The sequence below is a fragment of the Musca autumnalis genome, unplaced genomic scaffold, assembly GCF_047663935.1.
Source record: "Musca autumnalis isolate F117 unplaced genomic scaffold, ASM4766393v1 scaffold_2, whole genome shotgun sequence".
NCBI lineage: Eukaryota > Metazoa > Arthropoda > Insecta > Diptera > Muscidae > Musca > Musca autumnalis.
Window position 1 is genome coordinate 6099236 of NW_027411755.1, and position 23044 is coordinate 6122279.

A 23044-nucleotide genomic window follows, 5' to 3' on the forward strand; every position below is an offset into this window, starting at 1 on the left:
TTTGGCCGAAAAGTATACAAATATAATATAATTAAAAGTATATAAAAAATACAATGAGAGTGAGTAGACCAATCATGAGTTTTCTTTTTTGTATAAACTTAAAATAATTTGAGTTAATATTAAAAATAATAATAATAATAATAATAATAAAGCAAGAAATGTTGATTTTCAAAATGTGATTTCCAATACTTGCTAAGGTGGTTTTTGAAATTGTTGTTCTTCTTCTTGTTTTGGCTGTACTTAGATTCTAACTAGTTTTTGCTAAATTTGATTAAATTTATTTTAATCATTTTTGCGGGTTTCTGTCTATTGCATTTGATTTCATTTTAACCAATCGTATGAGAATATTTACATTGTAAATATTTGGTCACGTTTGTTTTTGATAATTTACAACAACAATAACATGATAGTGCTACAAAATAGAAATGCCAAACTCCAAAACGAGAGGTTAGCTAAGAGACTTTCCAGGCATAATCTCATTTGTTGAGGTTATGTGCGGAGTTTTCATGTCTAACAAAACTTGTTGTTGAAACTGGGATCTTATTGAGTTTTCTAATGTTTTTCTTTTTTTTTTTTGTTTCTTAAAAGGAAATTCGTTTAACAATGAAATGTTTGTTTCATCCAATGGCAGCACTGGGGCGGGCAAACACACATTCGCATAAAAGCTAAATTAGAATTAATTTTCTCATATGTTGTTGTTGTTTTTGCTGTTACAAACACATTTAGAAGACAAATAATTGACGTGCCTTGATTTGATTTTTGGAATGGCGGAGCGAACACATCATCTGTCTGTACAAAAAAATTAATGCTAGCACGTCGCTCTTAAGTTTAGATTACAATTAGATGGGGCTATGATGTCCTTACTAAACTTGGCTACTTAACGATCGTATCATCCATCTACTCCTTTTCATGACCATTGGCACCCAATTCTAACAGTTCATGGGGTTCGGCAGCCAGCTGTAAAAATAAATGAGGAAATCTTTATTGCTCTGTGGTCGCTTAAAGGTATTTTAAATTTACTTACCCTGTCCACACTTGCCAAATCCTTTTTGGATAAATGATTAACTAAAATTGTGCCCAGAGCATCGCACATAACATTAATGGTGGTACGGAAGCGATCACTGAAATAAAGAAAAATTAGAAGATATTTTAGTAATTTTAATAAAAAAAGGTTTTTTTGAAATTTTGCCTGTTAGGGCCAAGATCATTTTTAATGATTTTTATTAATTTTCACGTTTAGAGTTAAGCTTGATGATCGAAAGTTTTGTGCAAGAGAAAAAGGAAAGCCAAGGACTCGAACCCACACAGTCACCAAATTACGTGACCTGGTTTCGCTGTTAGTTGAGCAGCTCTTCAGACGTATCGGCTGTGGGATGGCTTCTCTGTCCTAGAACTTTTGGTTTTTCTCGTTGGAGTCTAGCACAGAAATGGAAAGCCGAAGATTCGAACCCACACAACCACTATTATGTGACCTGGTTTCGTTGTTGGTAGCAGCTCATAAGACATATCGTGACTTCTCTGTCATCGAACTTTTCATTTCTCATGTTTCGCATGTGAAAAAATGAAAATTCGGTGTGGGAAATGAAAAGTACGATGACAGAGAAGCCACTCCACAGCCGATACGTCTGATGAGCTGCTACCAACAGCGAAACCAGGCCAGTTAAGGTAGTTGTGTGGGTTCGAATCTTCTTGCAAAAACTCTTCGATCATTAAACTCGACTCCAACGACAAATTAATTAATAATTTCTCTGTTTCAACATGGACTTCTTAAAAATATCTATTTTCGATTTTATAAATACCCCTAACAAGAATTAATCCCACCAAAACAGACATTCACATTAGCTTATCATACTTACAGCAGCCAATCAACGGCAATAATCAGTGAAACATCCTTTGCTGGCAGGCCAACAGTATCCAAGACCATGACCATGGTAACAAGACCAGCTTGTGGTATACCAGCGGCACCAATTGAAGCCGCCGTAGCCGTGATACTCACAGCCACAATATTACCAAAGGTATAATCGACTTTCCGGAATTGAGCAATAAACAAAGCAGCCACAGCTTCATACAAGGCTGTACCATCCATATTAATGGTAGCACCAACGGGAATAACAAAACGTGTTACACGAGGATCTATGCCCATGCCGTCCAAACATTTTATGGTCAATGGCATAGTGGCTGAACTTGAACCGGTACCAAAAGCAGTGGCCAACACCTGACTGAGTTTGGCTATATAACGGAAGGGCAGTGTTCGGGTACCCAAGAAGAATATTACAGCAATGGTACCTAAAATCCAAGAAAAGCATTCATTATTATTTCTCCCAATGATCCGAAGAACTGCGTACTTACCGAAACCATGCAATATCAGACCCAACATTACCGTCAAGAAATACCAACCCAACGATTGAATGGTGGAGGCAATCGATTCCATCTCAATAATTTTGGCAGCAATCAAGAAAGCCACACCCAAAGGAGAAATCCTAAAGAAATTGGAATTATGTTCGTGAGGCAGTGGCATATTAAATCTTTAGAATAAGTTCCTACCAAATAACCCAGGATGTAATGATCATCATGGCTTCACTCAATGTCGAGAAGAAATCTTGCAACAGTTGACCCTTCTCACGCATACGACCAATGGTTGTACCCAAAATAATGCTGAACATAACCAAACCCAAGACATTGGAACCGTCACGTTTGCTCTCCTTGAAGGGCCACATGTTGAGGGGTACTAAAATTTAAAGAAATTGGCAAAATGAATAGCAATTTTGGTTATAGAAGAGTGTGGAACACTTACATGGTTCAGATGCCGTTTTGTTTTCCTCAAGTTTGGTTTGATACTGAAAAGGAGAAAAGAAGGATTAAAATTATAGGAATTGAATTTTCTACATACTATTTCGACACAAAATATTATTAGAAATGTTTTGATTAATCTTTTAACTTGAATGGTCTCAATTCTACAAAGGAAGACCCACATTGGGCGCCAACTTCCGCTTGTTAGGTTGGAAAGCAATTCATCTCATAATAGGAAAGGAAAGTCAAAACGGAATTATAAGGCGCCACAATTTTTTCGTAAGCCATAAGGGTTTCCGACAACAAAGCTATATTTTTATACAGGAAGATCCACCTTGGGCGCCATTTTTCTGCTCCTTTTTTATAAAAACGAATTAGTTCAAAGTGGTAAAAGGGAATCCATAGAATTTTTGGCAGCCTCAAGCTTTCCGTTCACTTTACAAAGGAAGACCCACATTGGGCGCCATTTTCTTGCCCGTTCAGTAGGAAAACAAATTAATCCCTTAATAGGAAAATAGAGTCAATACGGAATTATTGCATGCCTCAATTGTTTCCATAAGCCACGCATGTTTCCAACAACAAAGCTATCTGAAATCCAATTCTACATGTGGAAGACCCATATTAGGCGCCATTTTCTGGTCGCCCATAGATTAAAATTATAGGAATTGAATTTTCTACATACTATTTGGACAAAAAATATTATTAGAATTGTTTTGATTAAGCTTTTAACTTGAATGGACTCAATTGTGCCACTCCATAGTAAAACAATCCATCTCATCAGTTTATTGAATGCCAAAAACGTTCCTCTCCACACGAAAAGCTGATTTGATAAAAAACAAAGCTATTTGATGTTCAATTCTACAAAGGAAGACCCACATTGGGCGCCAATTTCCGCGTGTAAGGTAGCAAAGCAATTCATCTCATAATAGGAAAGGAGAGTCAAAACGGAATTATTGGGCGCCACAATTTTTCCGTAATCCACAAGGGTTTCCAACAACAAAGCTATATTTTTATACAGGAAGATCCACCTTGGGCGCCATTTTTCTGCTCCTTTTTTATAAAAACGAATTAGTTCATAGTGGTAAAAGGGAATCCATAGAACTTTTGGTAGCCTCAAGGTTTCCGTTCACTTTGCAAAGGAAGACCCACATTGGGCGCCATTTTCTTGCTCCTTCAGTAGGAAAACAAATTAATCCCTTAATAGGGAAAGAGAGTCAATACGGAATTATTGCATGCCTCAATTGTTTCCATAAGCCACGCATGTTTCCAACAACAAAGCTATCTGAAATCCAATTCTACATGTGGAAGACCCATATTAGGCGCCATTTTCTGGTCGTCTATAGTAAAACGAATTATCTGATTATAGGAGAAGGATGTCAAAACGGAATAATTGCATTCGCCAAAAACAAATCTATCTAATATTTAATTCTAGATATGAAGACCCACATCGGACCCAAAAAATCGTGGATTTTTAAGACGCAAGCCACGCGTTTTTTCCACAACAAAGCTATCTGATAATCAATTATATTTAATTTATAATAGGAAAAGAGAATCAATAGGAATTCTTTGCTGCTACAATATTTCCGTTCGCCAGTTAGATTTCCAACAACAAAGCTACCTGATGATAATCAGTTCTACAGAAAGATTCACATTGGGCGCCATTTTCTGTTTGTACAGTAGCAAAACAATTCATCTCATCATTGGAAAAGAAAGTCAAGGTGGAATTATTGGTTGCCACAACCTTTCTATTCGGCACCCTGGTTTCCAATAACAAAGTTATCAGATAAAACCGCCGAAATCATTTGGTAAAAAGTCTTGCTTAATTTCATATCCGCTGAGTTTTGATTATGTTACTGTAAATCTACACTTCATCTTGCACTCTCTATAATTTTGTCTAAACAAATGACGCACAAAATAAAACTTAAAACGTTGCGATTTGTACAACTTTTTACAATTGTCGGTTCTAAGTAAAGATTTTCTTCTTATTAAGAAATTTGCGTATAAATATAATATGTAAATTAAGTTCGAGCATTATGTTCCAATGTAGCTTCGACGGCCTCTTTAATTAAATCTCCAAAGTGATGTAAATGTCAACGACACAATTTTTGATAATAATTCAATTTTACTCGAATAGAAAAATCTATACAAACAAATTCTGCTTTGTTCAATTTAGAATAGAGAATATAGGAGAAAAACCTCAGCTATTGTTGATATGACTCAACCCAAATGTAAGAAATGACGATGCTATGTAGTATAAAAAATTGTCATTAATACGCACTAAATTTCTGAACCATCAAAAAACCCAAACTGAAATGAAAACGAAATCACAGCCTTTAATTGATTGATGTGGTTGTTGGTTGGTGGGGTCACAGGCCAGCACGAAAATGTGTGTGATGATCATGATCTCCTCAGTACAAATTTAATCAGATAATAACCAGTCTTAAGTGCTACGAGGGCATGTAGAGGGTGGTGATACTGTTGATTTATTTGCAAAATCCACACTCATTTCTACGTAAAACTATAAAATCGTGTCAAACAACATAAAACAAATGTGTGGACTTTCAAGACCTTAAATTGAATGATTGCCACTGGCACCAACATCAGCATGAACGGGGCATCATCATGTGCCTAGCAGCATTACATCCAACTACCCTGTTACTCAATTTTGATAACGACACTCTTGACACCATGCCCTCACCGCAACATATTAATAAAATTCACAGAAATTGTTGCACATGCAGAAAATTTTAACATGAATGCTTAACTAGTTGATTTTCTCTCACACAAAGAATTTTTAAAGTAGATATTTCCGATTTTAGAAAAAATAAATAAAAAATAAAACAGAACTTCATCCCATTCTACATACCTGCTGCAGAGTTGCTCCCACAATGTTATCGGTGAACATATTTCTAGAAAATAAAAAGGATTATTAAACATTGTTTCAAATGATCATTTGATATGCCTTTCTTCCTCTTACCTTACTAAATCCATAAGCGTATCGGGTGTCATCACCTTTGAAGCCTCTTCGCCAGTCTTCTCTGATCTCTCACTTGTGACAATTTGTGCACCATCACCGGGCCTAATTGTAGTTACCAAACAAATACCCAATATCACAGCTGATATGGTTGTTACAAAATAATAACAAATGGCTCTGAAAGGAGGAGATACAATTTCATTTGGTTAATTATAAAAATTACAGGATTCGAGATCTATGTTTGTATTCACTTCTAAGACAACAATGTGTTTAAAGACACATTGATTACAATTGGGTCCTAAAACTCTTATTGAAATTCATATCCTCAGTTGATGAGTCTATTCAAAAAGGCGCTTGCAATTGTTAAAAATGCAAAAAACCTTATTGTTTTCGTGCAATTTTAGTCGGAAAGAAGTGATTTTTTGAAGTTTTCAAAATTTTAATTTTTTATTTTCCGTGGTCATTTCAAAAGTGAATTACGTACATTCACATGTTAAGATATATATAATCTGAAAGATTGGATTCTCCTCTGTTCGCAAAGCTTCGGGAATTTCATTCAGTTGCATTTCCCAAAAGTGGAAGGTAAACGCGACAATGAACGCCATTGTTGACTGTGTTTTTTAAGAAATGGACTCACTAATTCTACCAATGATAATTTCTGTAAAATTAAGAAACCTCTCGCAATTTTTCATAGTTTTGGCCTCTAAATGTTGGTGATTTACATATAGCGCAACATTTTTAGATGCTGCGGTGCAAATACCAAAATACGTTAAAAATTGTAATGCAGTGCAGATCTGAACTTGATCTGAAAGACACTATTAACAAAATAATGGTACAGACCTGCTGAATGGACCAATAAACATTATAGATACAAATGAAAACAAAAAATATTGACATTTTACTCCTTAATAGATGTGTAGGGTTGTGGGGCTTCACCCAGAAGTGGACCTATGTTGACAGCTTTTGTGTGAGGAGGTTTTTTATTCGCTAACATCTTAAAATTTACATTTGCATCAAAATCGGCTGCAATTTTTGTCTTTAACCTTTAAAATGCCCAATATGAGGGAACCCGGCATGTGGGGGCTATTCCAAAACGCGAACCTATATTGAAAATATTTTGTACATAAGTTTTCTATCCGCTGAAAACTCACTATACCAATTTGCATCAATATCGATTGAAAAATGAATGTAAAACGTAAAAACGGCAGCCACCGTTACATGAGCGCTACAGGAAACCGCGGGTCTATGTGGCCCATTTTGAGCCCCACACTGTTCACTAATATAAGAAACATTTGTGCAAAGTTTTAGGAATCTACACCTTTTCCTTTAAAAGTTATTAACAAAGTTCCGCTAAAGTGCTCATATTTTGCACTGTGCGTCGGCTAGAAAATATTCTGCCGCACTTCCTCTGCAGTTATTATTGAGGAAAAGTGGTATCACTTAAATTATACTTCGATATTTTCGCCGTTTAACCTCCTACGCAAACCTACTTTGCATCAATGTGTAGGTGAGATGTTTTAATTTCATTTTGGCGATCTGCACAGTGATTTCCAAGATCCATTTTGGTATATCTAAAGTTTCAAACTTAGTTTCGTTTTGTTTTTATTCGTGAGTGCGAACAAAACGAAAATGAAAAGTTCTCAACTTCACAACAACTCATAGAAAACGAAACCGTAGAATACACACTGCAAAGGTTTGGGTTGATTGAAACATCCACCGCAGTATATTCCAAGTATGTGATGTTAGCTTATTGGGTTCCCAGCAAACCAATGGTACCGACATCGGAACAAAATTCGGACGATGTCGGATCCAAAATTGTAACGAAAGTTGTATGAAGTGGTTGACAAAATTTCGAAACGAAATGTCGCAGCGAAATAGGATCGATTTCGGTCAGAATTCGGAAGAAAATCCTTAAGAAATTCGGAAGTCTAATTTTTTCTTCCGAATTTTCGTACAGATTTCTGAACGACTTCGGAATAATGTCGTATGAAAATCGGAGGTACCTTCCGAATCTTCGTAAAGATTTCGGAATAATGTCGTATGAATAAATAATTTTGAATTTTCCTTTGTTAGGGTTTTTATTGGAAGATTGTAAACCAATCGTACCGACTTCTTAACGAAATCGAAACGAAATTCGGACGATACGTCCGATGTCTGATCCGAAATCGTAACGATATCTTAACGAACGTTGTATGAAGTGGTTGACATAATTTCGGAACGAAATGTCGGAGCGACATCGTATCGATTTCGATCCGATTTCCTAACGAAATCTGAAGAAAATCCTTGGGAAATTCGGAAAGGAAATTTCTTTCCGACATTCGTTCCGAAATCGGTACAAAATCTGAACTAATTGCGCTCCAAAAATCGTTTAGAAATCGGAACGAAATCTGAAAGACGTTGCTTCCGAAAATGTTCAGACGTGTCGGACATCCGACATTTGGTTTGCTGGGTAATGATTCGTTATCATTTTGTAGTTATAGTAGAATAATGTAAACTTTGTGTACGAATATGTTGAGTGTAGCTTTAATTATTATGTGTTGCATTTATATTTAAAATATTTAGAAATTGTATATGCGAATTTTATAACCAACCACTTTGTTTTACGACAACAAACTAAAATGAAACCAACCCCTTACTGTTGGATACATACAAAGGGTGGTTGTTGTGCGAAGGGAAATTTGTTTCCGACATTTCGCTCCGAATTCGTACCGAAATCGGAGGAAAAACATTGGTATATTCGAAGAGAAATTTACTTCCGACATTCTCTCCGAAATCGGAACGAATTCCCCTACGAAAAATCGTATAGAAATCGGAACGATTTTGCTTCTGATATTGTTCAGATGTGTCGGACATCCGACATTTGGTTTGCTGGGTTGTTATGCAATGAAATGTGTGTGTGTCTGAATGTGTTTTGTTGGACACAACTTTAAAAACTGTAAATGTACTATGTATTACGAATACCATCTCGTTGGAAGCAGAATACGTTTTGAAGGTTTCCAGGGTAGATTTTTAGGCATTTTTAAGGTAGGTATCACATATAAACAGTGCTCCTAATTATTCCACTGACATACCTCAGTCTGCAAGAATACCACTTAGACGGAGTTTTTGGAACATTCGCTCCATTATCGAGAGGAATATGGTGAATAAAATTATACAATTTTGTAAAGAACACAAAGACTAATAAAAAGGAGAGGATTAAGAATGTGTGATCCTAAATATTGGAACTTTGCGGCGAGCAAGTATTGGCTTCCTCTAGCAAAATATATACAGTCTTATTCTGAATGTAACGGGGAGTTAGTTTTGTCACTCTGGAGAGAGTGAGAAAACCCACTGAGGGAGCTACCTGTATCTAATTTTGGGAATCATTCATGGAAGCCATTACTTTTTGAGCCATCCAGTCATTTTAGTTGGTTACCGTAATTTTATTATTTTTTTTTTTTTTAAGATTTTGGATCATTACGTCAGGAAGCAGAACTTGCCCACGAAAAAATCAGAATCGCAAGGACTGCTTTAATGAAATGTCAAAACAATCTTCGAAGAGCCCTTATATTGCACATAAGCGAAAATTTAATTTTTTTGAGAGAGAAAAAATATTACGATGTGCAAAGGTTAAACCAATGTCAGTAACTATCGTACCCACCATACGATTTTTTAGAGCTTTTGTGTCATTATGCTTGAATTGAACTTGCTTACAAAAAAAGTATCGCTGTACACAGGACCGACCATAAGGATTTTATTCGGCATAATTTTCAAAACGACATTCGATCTAAACATAATTTGAAGTTTTGTATTATCGCTCCTATCGGATCAGTTGTTTATCGCGTCCATATTATCGCCTTTTTGTCCTCTACAACTGGACTTGTTGTTTAAGTATCACAAAAATCACACTTCTATTGATTTATTTTCGTTGTCGACAAATTCAGAAGGTAATGTTTCTTATTCTAAGGGGGATGCAAGATAAATTTATGGCCTAATAATGAAAACGCAAATTTTTATTGACAAAAATGGGTTTATTGTTTTCAAAAATATTTTGTTCTTCAAAATAGACAGGCTTAATCCCATAGTCGTTGTTTTAATATCTTATTAAAACAACTTTAATTTATTAGTGCTTGAGTTTAGGTGGTGCCAAAGAAATTCTCGATCAGAGTGTTTCTTTGCACACGTATCTATTTGAACGTCAATTGACACTTGGGTATAAAAAGTTTCTTGTTGAAAAACAAGAAGCAAGGGAACTGATGAAGATCTGTGGCGAGATCTGAAACAATAGTCTTCCCTGCCTTACCCCTTGGTAAGCATCGCCAATATTTTTCCAATAATAAATTAAAGTTGTTTTAATAAAATATTAAAACAACGACAATGGGATTTAGCCTGACTATTTTGAAAAACAAAAAAAGTCGTCATCCCAAATAAAAAACGCCAACCCTCCTAATTGTGAGACTGGGCACCGTCAAAATGTTGTTTATTGCTGTAGTATGCAATACCAACAAATTAGTTATGTGTTTTTTCGTCGAGAATCGACGAACGCATTGGGAAAGATTTGGTTTTGTTTGCAAGTGAAGTTACTCGAGTTTAGCTAGTGCCAAAGAAATTCTCGATCAGAGTGTTTCTTTGCACACGTATCTATTTGAGCGTCAATTGACACTTGGGTATAAAAAGTTTCTTGTTGAAAACAAGAAACAAGGGAACTGATGGAGATCTGTGGCGAGATCTGAAACTATAGTCTTCCCTGCCTTACCCCAAAAACCAAAAAGTTAAAACACAAAAAATGCCATAACTTATCCATTTTTCAACCGATTTCATTGGTTTTTCACATTTTGGAAAGCTAACTAAATTTCCTTCTTGCTAAAAGTAATTAGTTACACTGTTTGGTATCTTCTACGCAGCCTAGAGAACGTCACACTCTAATCACTACAACTTAGCCATTTGTTAACCGATTTTGAAAAAGTTCGAAAGACCATATTCGAAAGACAATATTTTCCTCTTTCAAGAAAACATGGACTGTAGAAATCCGTTGTGGAAGAAATAAGATATGTCTGTTTTCACTACATTTTCCGTTATAAAATCAAAATACGAAGTGACCCAAAGAAACCAAAGGTATTTTCGTCTTCCATGCGCTCCCACAAAACCGAATTTATGCATCAGAACCCCTGCAAATTGTTCGTGTAGCACAGTGTTATTATAATTGAACTGATACACTTTTATTTTCTTCTCTTTTATTCTGGGTTCTCTCATCATCGGTATCACGCCAACATGCACTTTTGCAAATAACTTTGAAATTTTGGGTGGGAAGTACTAAAAGGAGTGGAGCGATATAGTCCATATTCGACTAAGATCTATGTCAGGAGAAAATATTACGATTAGATTAGCAATGTTTGGACCAAACAAATGCATTTTGAAGGAATTGACCTAGATGACCACCTTCGAACTTGATCTATGTTTGAACAAAATATTACGAGTTGCAAAGTTTTGATCAAATCGTTGCTCTGTCCCTAGCCGGACAGATGAACAGACAGACGGCAGACATTGCCAAATCGACAAATCGTCTGAAATGCATTTCATCCAAACATACTTGGAATCTAAAACCATTATTTCGTTGAGGCTCATTTTTAATCGTATTACAAATTAGTTTTCCTCAAGGCGGAGGCTATTATAAAATATACTAATTTGAATATAAGTACCATCACTACTTAAACACAAAGATTATATCACTAAATTATTTACTTTAAATACTTGGTTGGTTTATAGTCATATTGATCTACCTAAAGACGATTTTACCCATTTATAGTCACTTAAAAGGAACAAAAATGGTTGCAAAAGTGTCGTTATACCCAATAGGTTAGGAATGTGGTAAAAATATTTTCCCTTTAAAAAAACCAAGGGATTGGCATGTAAGTACATATGAGGCGCTCAGCGCCAAAACGGCCTAACCCACATTTTCAAAAATATCAAACTGACTATGCTGGAAGAACCGGAACCTTTTGTAATACATACTAAAAAATCCCCAATTGCATAGATTAACCCTATGTTATTCTACATGCCGAAAACCGTTTTTCGTTTACTGAAAGTTTGAAAAAATGTGGACGCCAAAATGGCCTAAGCCACATAGACAAAATCGAATACTGGAAAAAATACGTGTGGGTTAGGCATGTTACGTTTTAGTCAGGAGTATATTTGAAAAATAATATAAAAATAAATTTTCGAGAAGATTTTGTAAGTAAAAACCAAAGGTTATGTAATAAAGTTGACTTACTCCCTGGCGTCAATGTACAATGTAAGAAGTTAATAATGTATCGCGATCAATGTGGTGGCCAAAACCGTAACATAAGAATGAACAATATTGCACATTCATAGTCAATAATTCGACCTTCTCAGTGGAACGGATAGACCACAAATTTTTAGTGTTTGGCCATTCATGGCTACCATGCGATCAAGATTTTGGTCTCATTGAAAAGGAAAAAAATATTATAAGGGTATTTTTACGCCTGATGATTGGGATCGTGTAATCCTCACGGCAAAAAGGGAACCATGTCACTTGGTAAAGATGACGACAGATGAAATAAAAAGCATATACTCAATTGAGAAACTAGTATCAAACAGAAAAATAGATTCCAAAATGCCAAGCCATTTGTAATTCAATACAAATATTCAAATAACATAAATGTTTTATTTCAAGAAGTTAATATTTCAAAAAGGAACTCAGCAAGTACGTAAATTTTGAATTGGAACCGCTTTATCCGGGAGGAAGATTCATTACAGTTGCAAAGTTTAAGGATTTACATGCATTTTATAATAATTTAAAAACAAATTCGAGAGCCGAAGATGAAGATATCCAGGAAGAAGACCAATAATTTTTATTAATATGTATCAATTAAAATGCTCACAGTTATTTTTATTATTCATCTGCATAACTTTTGTTTTGATAAATGGAGACAAAATGGCCTAACTAACCCTCAGTTCCTATCAATATATTTTTTTTAAATGGATGCCAAAACGGCCTAAGCCACTTTATTTTTTTATTAACTGATTAAAACAGTTTTTATCTATGTAAACTAATGCCTAATGATTAACCTAAAACAAATATTACAACTAATATGTATTTATGATTAATAAAAAAAATTATAAAAATATTTTAAAAACTTGTTTTCTTTGAACTTCGTTTTTCTCGAAACCATCTCTATGTGGGTTAGGCCGTTTTGGCGCTGAGCGCCTCATATATTACAACCCAAAATTATCTGAATCTGTACAAGAAGGCCGATTACAGGAAAACTATATGTATTAGAGAACATACATAATTATTTTTTAACTGTTTGAAAAAGTCTTTAATTTCCATAGGAATAAAATTTGAAGTTTTCTCAAATAAAAATGCGCTGTATCGGTTAAGTGGATTTCATAATTTTTAAAAGGGAAAGGATCGAAGAATATTCAAAAGTCTTAAGTAACATTAAATCGTAAAAGTCGGTGCCAGAATTTGTCTGTCATTATTGTTTAATGTGAGGAATAGACATTTTATGAATTGTAATAAAAAATGCTAAATTTAATTAAATAAAAATAGTATTTAAAGCACATAATTACAAATTCGGAATTTTTTACACCAAAAAATGTTTCATAGATTGTAAAGATTTTTGATTTTTAATATATTTGGAACATTTCAATTATCAGTTATTCCTCAAATGCTTCACATAATATCAAACTCTTTTTAAAATCACTTACCTTGTGGCTATTTTGCTGGACATGCTTAAATCCAAACCACCAATGGCACTGGTAATTGAGGACACCAACAATGGCACAATTAAACACTTTAACATTCTAAAAGAAAATAAAACATACAACATTTAAATAAACTAAATGCCATTTTGCCCTAGGATTTCTTCCAACTTACCTTAAAAATATTTCACCAGGAAATGATATGTACATAATCTCTCGCTTTGACCATTCTCCAGTGGCATTTTTGATAATAAAACCCACTAGACCACCGGCAAAAACACCAATCAGTGTTAGGATGGTCAGCAGATTTTCGCCCACAAAACCGCGACATTTCGATTGAAGTTTTGGTCGCGTCATTTTAAAACTTTTGCAGGATGAAGAAGAAGGACAACAAAATTTCTAAAAGTCTAGACTTTCAAAGTCTAGGACAATTAAAAACAAAATATTAAAATAATTTTAAACACTTAGTGTTAAAAGTAATTATTGTATTTGCGAAACCAAGCACTGCTATTATTTATTTGTTGTTGCGCACTTTCCACTTGAAAAAAGAAACAGGACCTAAAACATAAAAAAGATTGAAATTTAATTGATTGTCACTGATTTAATTGAAAGTAATTGGTATCCTTAAATTAATTTAACTGTTTTTTTATTTTGTGATCATACAAAAAAATCAAAGCGGCGTGGTTTCTATCACGAAAAAGGAGGTTATTATCGGCGGTTGTATTGGCGAAAAAGTTCTAGATACGCGAACGTGAACGTTTCACAGTCAACTAATTCGGATATATGCTTAGCAGACACATATTTTTATTTTAGTTAAGTGTTTGACAAAATCCATTAGTTTTGGCGCTCTTTAATTCTATGGTAAGCTCTCGTTCTCTCTTTCAAAGATCATTTGCAATTTTCAGCTTTTTTGATAGCAACCCCTATAAAAAGCACAAACTTAATTATCTCTCTCCCTTACTCTCTTAACTAAAAAAAATAATTCGTACTGAAAGCTTTTTTGGTTTGCTGAATTTTTTCGTAGTCCATTCAAACATTTGCAACTTCATTATGATGTTCATGATCGTTGTAATAGCGTTGAAGATACCACACAAATGGTTGAGATCACGTTCAAGTTTAACTATGCCGAACAGTATGCGATACATTGTAAAGCATTACAAATTTGAAAGCACAAAAACAATCTACCGGAAATTGTCGTAAAAACAAACACGCATATTTTAGAGTGAATGTCCGTCCGGGGGGTACGAACATTTAATCTCCCACGTCTACCCCTACTTCCATTAATGATGCGATGATAGATGACTCGAACTGTTGTTACCTTAACCAGCATTTTTTTGCAGTTCACTCTCTTATTCTTCATAGATGTCATAATAACGATGATGAGTAGGACTAGCACAATAGAATTTTTGTTGTCTATGGACCGACCGCGGACCCACACCACACAAAATAGAAGCATTTAATCAATAAAACAAGCAATATAAATGCCCGAGTTGTGTAATTTTTATTAAAATCGTTTGTGATAGATCCATTGACTGGCTATGGCATCATGTCGCTCGATATCAGTGTAAAATAACAACAACATAAACAAAGTCAACATCATAATTAGTTAGTTGTTTTGTTTACTCGGCTCACTCAACAACATGTGAGAAGAATTCAATGAAGAAGAAGCTTAGCCATGCAAAGCATGTCGCCCCTGCCCACAAAACAATCGATTTATGAATGAATTTACAGTGGGCAGCAGAATTGAAGAAACTGTGAAGAAATGTCTCTCCTTTATAGTAAGAAGAAAAGAAACCTATTCATTAGACCATAAATAAAACCAAGGCACATGGCAGTGTAGACAAGTTATCAAGAGGCATAATCAGAGGAAGGACTTGTTGTGTAGCAAGGATGTCTACAATTCGGTCTCTCGTAAGCGTTGCTGTCACAGAAGAGATAGATACACTTAACAAAGTTCGATGTTTATATTGCTTTCCTTTAAGGAGAGTTCGAGCCAACGATCTGGAATAGCGGAATGCGAATTTGTTTAACCTATTTGGGATTAAATAAAATAAGCTCTGCTGATAGTTGTTTCAACATCAGGGAAAACCAGAGAAACAAAGCAATTTTTGCTCTGAAATCAAATTGACGATTTTTCTAGATGAACTTAAAGCTGAATTTAAAATTAGACGACGTGAAAGTGGTGTCGAATGTGACCCCTAGAATTTTGGGGTAGTTTGTGGTCGGAATTCTGCTACCATCGACCCTGATATTCAACTCTCTTCTATACTGCGCCGTCCATGTGGTGAACAGAGCGGCCGCCGATTTAGTGGCGGATATCTGCATATTCCTCGCGTGGAAAAAGGTGGTAAGATCGGCTAAATAGGTGTTCAGTCTCTCACAGATGTCATCAGGGTAGGTCCCTGACGCCAGGATCGTCAATCATCCGCATATGTTACGATCTCAATGCCGTCTGGAGGGGGCGGAATACACGAAAGGTAGAGGTTAAACAGTTCCGGAGATATTACCCCTCCTTGGGGAACTCCCTGTTTCACTCTACGGGGCTTGGATTTCTTGTTCCTGAATTCCACATACGACTGGCGACCACATATATAGTTGATTATCCAAGGTTTCAGACTTGGCCGGAGGGTTGTCTGCTCGATGTCCTCGAACAGCGTGGAGTGCTTGACAGTATCAAAGGCTTTTGATAAGTCAAGCGCCACCATCACTGTTCTATCACACGGCCGCTCCTGGTTGAGTCCTCGACAAATATGTGTGGAGATGGCGTGCAGCGCTCTTGTCGTGCTGTGCTGCTTACGGAATCCATGCTGATGATCGGCAACTTGATAGCTATTTCTATTCCTGGGGAGGACTAAGGCCTCAAGGGTCTTCGCTACAGGTGACAAAAGCGAAATCGGCCTGTACAATTCACCATTGCGGGCATCGTTGCCTGGCTTAAGGAGCGGGACCACCCTGCCCATTTTCCAGACTTTGGGAACAATAAGGGTGGCTAGCGACAGGTTGAGAATTATTGTGAGATACTCCACTCACAGATGTTTCAACATTACCATGGAAATTCCGTCAGGGCCCAACGCTTTGGATGATTCAGCGTTCCTGATGGCATTCGCAACATCATCCATTTTAAACTGTGCCGGTTCATCCTCGGCAGAAAGAGATCTAATGCGACTTAACACTCTTCTCTTCGCCCTGTCACTCTCGGGGTGCTCGACAAACAGTCGATTGAAGTAACTTGCACACCTCTTCGGGTCAGTCAACGTAACGTCGCCAAACGTGACTGAGGTCCTGTCATCCCTCTTTCCGGGGTTTCGAGAGTGACTTAACCGTTGTCCACAATTTACTTATACCGGCTCCAATGTTGCAACTCTTCAGATGATTTAACCGCTTGTTTCGCTTATGTTCGCCGACCAGCCTGTTAACTTCCAGTGTCAGCTCACTGACTCTGGGGTCGTCGGGGTTGGTTCGACGAAGCTCATCACTCTCATTTGCTAATCCATTCGCCTCTGCTGGGAAATTTGGTCTTACTTCGGGTATTCGACCAACAGATATAGGGCGAGCGGCTGCAGCATTGATGATGTCTCGGAACGTCCTTTCCGCTACCCGAACATCAGAAGGATTGAGCAATTCTCTGAAGCGGTGATTGGTGATGTCTCTGAAACACGGCCAATCAGCTTTCCCATGATTGACGAATGTGCGGCGTTCAGAGGTTATGAAATCGGGTGGTCTGCTGATGGAGACAATTATGGGGAGATGGTCTGATCCAAGGAAAATGACGGGTTGCCAGGTGACGTCATTTGTCAGACCAGGTGACACGATGGTTATGTGTGGCGAACTGTGACACGCTCCTCTAATTCTGGTAGGGGCGTCCTCATTGACCGAGCAAAAAGTAGAGCTATCAATCTGCTCAGCCAGCGCTATACCTCTCTGGTCGTTTCCGAGGGCCGAATGCCACATCTCATGATGCGCATTAAAGTCCCCCAGGGCCAGACGATTATGACCTTAAAAAGGCGGGCTAATGTTAGGCTTATAATCTGAGATACAGCTATTTCTCGGCGGGATTAATACGTTCAGCAACTCTATCTCGGCAGTTGCACACCTGACTGCTACCCCCATACATTCCGTGTACGGGTCATTAAGGACAGACTCAAGCGAGATAGGTCTGTTTTGAACAGACTGGTGCAAAAGGAGGGCTAATCTCCCACCTCCACATCTGGTGCGATCCTTCCTTATTACGTTGTAACCATTTGTAGTCGAGATGAGTAAAATCTGTTGGATTTTGTTTTAAAAAGAAAAATAGCTGCTGTTACATCACAAAAACGCATCCGAGGAAAGAATATGTCTTAACAAAACCATTCCTTCGGTTACAAATGTTGCTCGAAAAGAAGTATGCATTTGCTTAACAAACAAGGCCATTAAATATGAGAAAGTTTTCGCGAGTGAGGTAAATGCTGTAGTCTGTTATACGAGTACTGCAGATGAATAGGAGATTTGACTTGAAAACAATTTCAAGAAGTATACTTAAGTATAAGGTGTGATAATAAAAGAAAAAAGTGCTATATTTATTCCTTATACCAAGAAAAATATAGACCAAAAGGTGTAAAAATAAATTTAAAACTATTAATCATTATGGACTAATTGATATTTTAGAATTTCCGTAGTCCCCTCGGGGATGTTCATGCTAAATAATACATAAGAAGCTATCCTAAACAGATTCTATATTTTTTACCCTATTCAGATAGAGGATCTCTTAAACTCCCGTTAGACTATACACTCATAAAATGTATAAGTACATTATCTCGATTTATTTGACATATGTATATTGTATGAAAATGACAACTAAATCGACTAGATTTGCTAAATCCACCATAGTCTAAACGTACTATTAAGGGGAAATCTATACATGAAGACATTCATCTGGGAATCCGCATGTACATATGTATATCTATACCTTTATGTGGGAAAAGAACTCTAACGTATCTTCTATAGATACAATTCTCGTTTTTTAATCTGACTACTTTTGCCCTCCACTGTTTGCGCCATTCTACACCCATTGTGTACTTAATTCATTAACGTGGAACTTGTAATACAACATGTAAATATTGAACATATCCTCCGCACCATCAAACAAATACCCAAACACTTGCAAATTAATTGCGGCATTGTAAAATATGAGAGAGGAACGTGAAACAGAGAGGAAGAAGGTGGACACTTGTTTTGGCGCTTTAATTTGTGCAACAAACTATCACTGACACTAAACGGAAGAAGAACAAGCAGCGGGGTGATAGGTATTTAACACTTATCTATGAATGTGAGATATGAACGAGTAGTGTCTGTCTGTGTATTTTGTGATGCTACTGATGATATGTCGGAATGATAATACACACATGCATGTAAGTGTTGTGTAGTCATGTATGGTGGGTATGTGGTAAGTGCGCCCCCGGCATTATCAATTAAATTTTGTTTTTTTTGGAGAAATTCGATAGTTTAACATGATTAACTTGACCTTAACATAGTTTAAGTGTTAATGATAGTGGACAATTTTTTGTTTGTTTAAGAGAACCCAAACGAGAACAGACATGACCATTGTTATTAAATTTTGTAATATACTAATTTGTGGTGATAGGGCAAAAAATGTTGCATTTTCGTCGTTGTCATATCAGTTTTCAGGTTTAATTGATGGTTAGTTAAACTGATGATATTTGGAGGTTACAGCAATTTAATTTTATTTAAAAGTATATACTTGACAAGGTTTTTACTATTGAGGAAAAAGTTATTTTTAATTAAACTAACGGAGACAAGGCTGTCACTGTAGTGCAATGGCAAGCACGCCTGCCTTGCACTCTGTTCGATTCCTAGACCGGACAAAAACATAATAATTTCAAACGGTGTCAAAATTCCCCTCAGCGCAATCTAGGCTACATTTTCTGAGTATTCCAGCCATGTAAAACTTCTCTATATGCGGTGTCGTAAAACACGCCGTTCGGACTCGTCGATAAAAAGTAGGTCTCATATTACACTATGCAACACTGAAAATGCAAACAACTTCTAGTATGCATTTTTTGAAAGTACATATTTAGACTACAAATACCTAAGTAGGGTTTTGTCCTGTCAGATCCAGTTCGATTTTATGGCCTCTTCTTAACCGGGCTAAATCTACACTTTTTTGCATTTATCAGGCTTTTATCTCAGAAACGAATAGGAATTTGGCCTTGCTGTCTTTAGCAATATTGTAGGCCTAAACTAGTTGAATATATCTTTTGAAAAAAACCACATAAGAAAAAATCCATCTACACCATTTTCACATGTAATTCGAAGAATTTCAGTTGTAATTTGATTATTTCATTTGAAATTCGAAACATTTCACTTGTAATTTGAGAATTCCAATTGAATTTCGAATTATTTCATTTGTAATTTGAAAATTCCATTTGATATTCGAATTATTTCATTTGTAATTCGAATTTATCCATTTGTAATTTGAATTTTTCTATTTGTAAATCGAATTGTTTCATTTGGAATTTCAAATGAAGAAAATTCAAATTACAAATGGAACAATTCGAATTACAAATGAAATAATTCGAATTACAAATGAAAAAATTCAAATTACAAATGAAATAATTCGAATATCAAATGGAATTCTCAAATTACAAATGAAATAATTCGAATTCCAACTGAAATTTTCAAATTACAAATGAAATAATTCGAAATTCAATTGGAATTCTCAAATTACAAGTGAAATGTTTCGAATTTCAAATGAAATTATTCGAATTACATGTGAAAATGGTGTAGACCAACAAAATCTATAAAATATAGAAAATTGTACATAATTGCTGAAATTCTGGTCAGTATCAGCTAAACTATTGGGAATTGCACCAAGCAACCTTTTGCAAAAATCTTCCAAATAAAGGTCTCAACAATTCTTTACAACATTCTAAAACTCTAAAATGCTCACTTCATGTTGTTTCAGCGGTATTTTGCATCATATCTTTTACAACACGTATTTCAAACACAGTTCACACCAACAGTTTATTTTCGTATTTCGGATTTCACTGCATTATTGACACTTTTATTAAATCTTCGTTGAAAAATGTACTGAAAACAACGGCATAGAGGCATTTTACAACAATGACATGTTCTGAAGAGTTCTGTATTGCATTCCAGAGAATATTTTTCCGAAAGAAAATATTCAGAAAAAATTAACGGTTTTGGAGATACGGTGCAAAATATATAAAAATTGTGGATTTTTTGCATATATTTTAAATTTTGGGGCAATAAATGTAGTTTTTCGAGTTCATTATTTCTTTAAATATTTTGTTCCTGTCCTTATCTACAAATTTGCTTCAGAGGTCAGAAGAAGATTCGCATTAATTTCAGAGATATAGCCCAGAATTTCTTTAAAAACTCAATATTTAACCATGTTTAGATGGGGCCATAAAATCCGAGCTGGATCTGACACAACAAAACCCAACTAGGGTTTCATGTGGTTTGGATCTCTACTTTCAAAAAATCCTCAGTTCGAATTGTTTGCACAAGATCACCTTAAAAATGTTGCACAGTGTTATTCAGCTAATATGAATCGGCGTGCACTCATTGATATGAGAGTGAGAAGACCTTTGGAGGTCTTCTAAAGACAACAGAAGACCTTTGGAGGTCTTCTAAATATAACTGAAGACCTTTGGAGGTCTTCTTAGGACAACAGAAGACGTTTGAAGGTCTTCTAAAGCCAACAGCAGACTTTCTGGGATCTTCTAAAGACAACAGAAGACTTTTGCAGGTCTTCTTAAGACAACATAGGACCTGTAGGAGGTCTTCCTAAGACAACATAAGACCTTTGCATGTCTTTTAAAGACAACCAAAAGCCTTTGGAGGTCTTCTAAAGAAAGCCGAAGACTTTTGGAAGTCTTTTATAGACAACAGAAGACCTTCAGAGGTCTTCTAAAGAACATAGAGAACTTTTGTAGGTCTTCTAAAGGCAACTGAAGACTTTTGCAGGTCTTCTAAAAACAAAAGAAAACCTTTGGAGGTCATCTTAACACAACCGAAGACTTTCGGGGGTTTTCTATATACAGCAGAAGACCTTGGAGGTCGTTTATAGACAAAAGAAGATCTCTTGGAGTCTTCTTAAGAAAACAGAAGACCTTTTGGGGGAAAGAGGAGGTCTTCTAAAGACAACATAAGACCTTCTTCTAAAGATAACAGAAAACTTTTGGAAGTCTTCTTAAGACAACAGAAGACCCTTGGAGGTCTTCTAAAGCCAATTGAAGACTTTTGGAGGTCTTCTTACGCCAACAGAAGACCTTTGGAGGTCTTCTAAAGACAACATTAGACCTTTGGAAGTCTTCTAAAGACAACATAAAAACATCTAGAGGTCTTCTAAAGACAACAGAAAACTTTTGGAAGTCTTCTATAGGCAACATAAGACCTTTTCAAGTCTTCTAAAGACAGCAGAATACCATTGGAGGTCTTCTAAAGCTAACAGAAGACTTTTAAGGGTCTTCCAAAGACAACAGAAGACATTTGGAAGTCGTCTATAAACAACATTAGACCTTTGGAGGCCTACCTAAGGCATCTCTGGAGGTCTTCTAAAGACAACAGAAGACCTTTTAATGTCTTCTGAAGACAACAAAAGACATTTGGAGATCCTCTAAAGCAAACAAAAGACCTTTTGAGGTTTTCTTAAGACAACATAAGACCTTTGGAGATCTTCTAAAGCCAACAGAAGACCTTTTGAGGTCTTCTAAAGACAACAGAAGAACTTTGGAGGTCTTCTAAACTCAACAGCAGACTTTCTGGGATCTTCTAACGAAAACAGAAGGCTTTTAGGGATCTCCTTAAGACAACAGAAGACCTTCGGAGGTCTTATTAGGGCAACCGAAGACCTCTGGAGGTCTTCTATAGCCAACAGCAGACTCTCTGGGATCTTCTAACGACAACAGAAGATTACAAAAGACTATTGAAGGTCTTCATAAGACAACAAAATAACCTTGGAGGTCTTCTAAAGCCAACAGACGACTTTTCGAGGTCTTCTAAAGATAACAGAAGATATTTGGAGGTCTTCTAGAGACAACAGAAGACTTTTAAGGGTCTTCTAAAGACAACAGAAAACTTGGAAGTCTTCTAGAGGTAACATAAGACCATTGGATGTCTTCTAGACAACAGAAGACCTTTGGAGGTCTTCTAACGGAAACTGAAGACCTTTAGAGGTCTTCTTAAGACAACAGAAGACCCTTGAAGGTCTTCTTAAGACAGAAGACCTTTGGAGATTTTCTAAAGCCAACAGAAGACCTTTTGAGGTCTTCTGAAGACAACAGAAGACCTTTCGCGGTCTTCTAAGGACAACAGACGACATTTGGAAGTGTTCTATAGACAACATTAGACCTTTGGAGGTCTACCTAAGGCATCAGAAAACCTCTGGAGGTCTTCTAAAGATGTCATAAAACCTCTAGAGGTCTTCTAAACACAACAGAAGATCTTTTCATGTCTTCTGAAGACAACAAAAGACATTTGGAGACCCTCTAAAGCAAACAAAATACCTTTTGAGGTCTTCTTAAGACAACAGAAGACCCTTGGAGGTCTTCTGAA

The 23044-nt window shown here is 36.2% G+C and overlaps 1 protein-coding gene across 5 annotated transcripts in view; it reads right to left on the bottom strand.

The window, feature by feature from the left end:
• Positions 1-228: 228 nt before the first annotated feature.
• The window catches only part of Eaat1 (Excitatory amino acid transporter 1), a 72799-nt gene continuing 49983 nt past the window's right edge, over positions 229-23044 (bottom strand). For 4 of the 5 annotated variants that reach the window (XM_073966775.1, XM_073966770.1, XM_073966771.1 and 1 more), the window contains exons 2-11: positions 13644-14026; positions 13475-13570; positions 5768-5941; positions 5657-5699; positions 2795-2837; positions 2545-2728; positions 2350-2480; positions 1857-2286; positions 1025-1121; positions 229-957 (exon numbers count right to left, since the gene is read on the bottom strand). In XM_073966775.1, the coding sequence (XP_073822876.1) occupies positions 898-957; positions 1025-1121; positions 1857-2286; positions 2350-2480; positions 2545-2728; positions 2795-2837; positions 5657-5699; positions 5768-5941; positions 13475-13570; positions 13644-13825 (1440 nt within the window). In that variant the 5' untranslated portion in view covers positions 13826-14026 and the 3' untranslated portion in view covers positions 229-897. Of the gene's footprint in view, positions 958-1024; positions 1122-1856; positions 2287-2349; positions 2481-2544; positions 2729-2794; positions 2838-5656; positions 5700-5767; positions 5942-13474; positions 13571-13643; positions 14027-14131; positions 14295-23044 lie in introns of those variants that run through there. The other variant, XM_073966774.1, reaches the window with a different exon arrangement.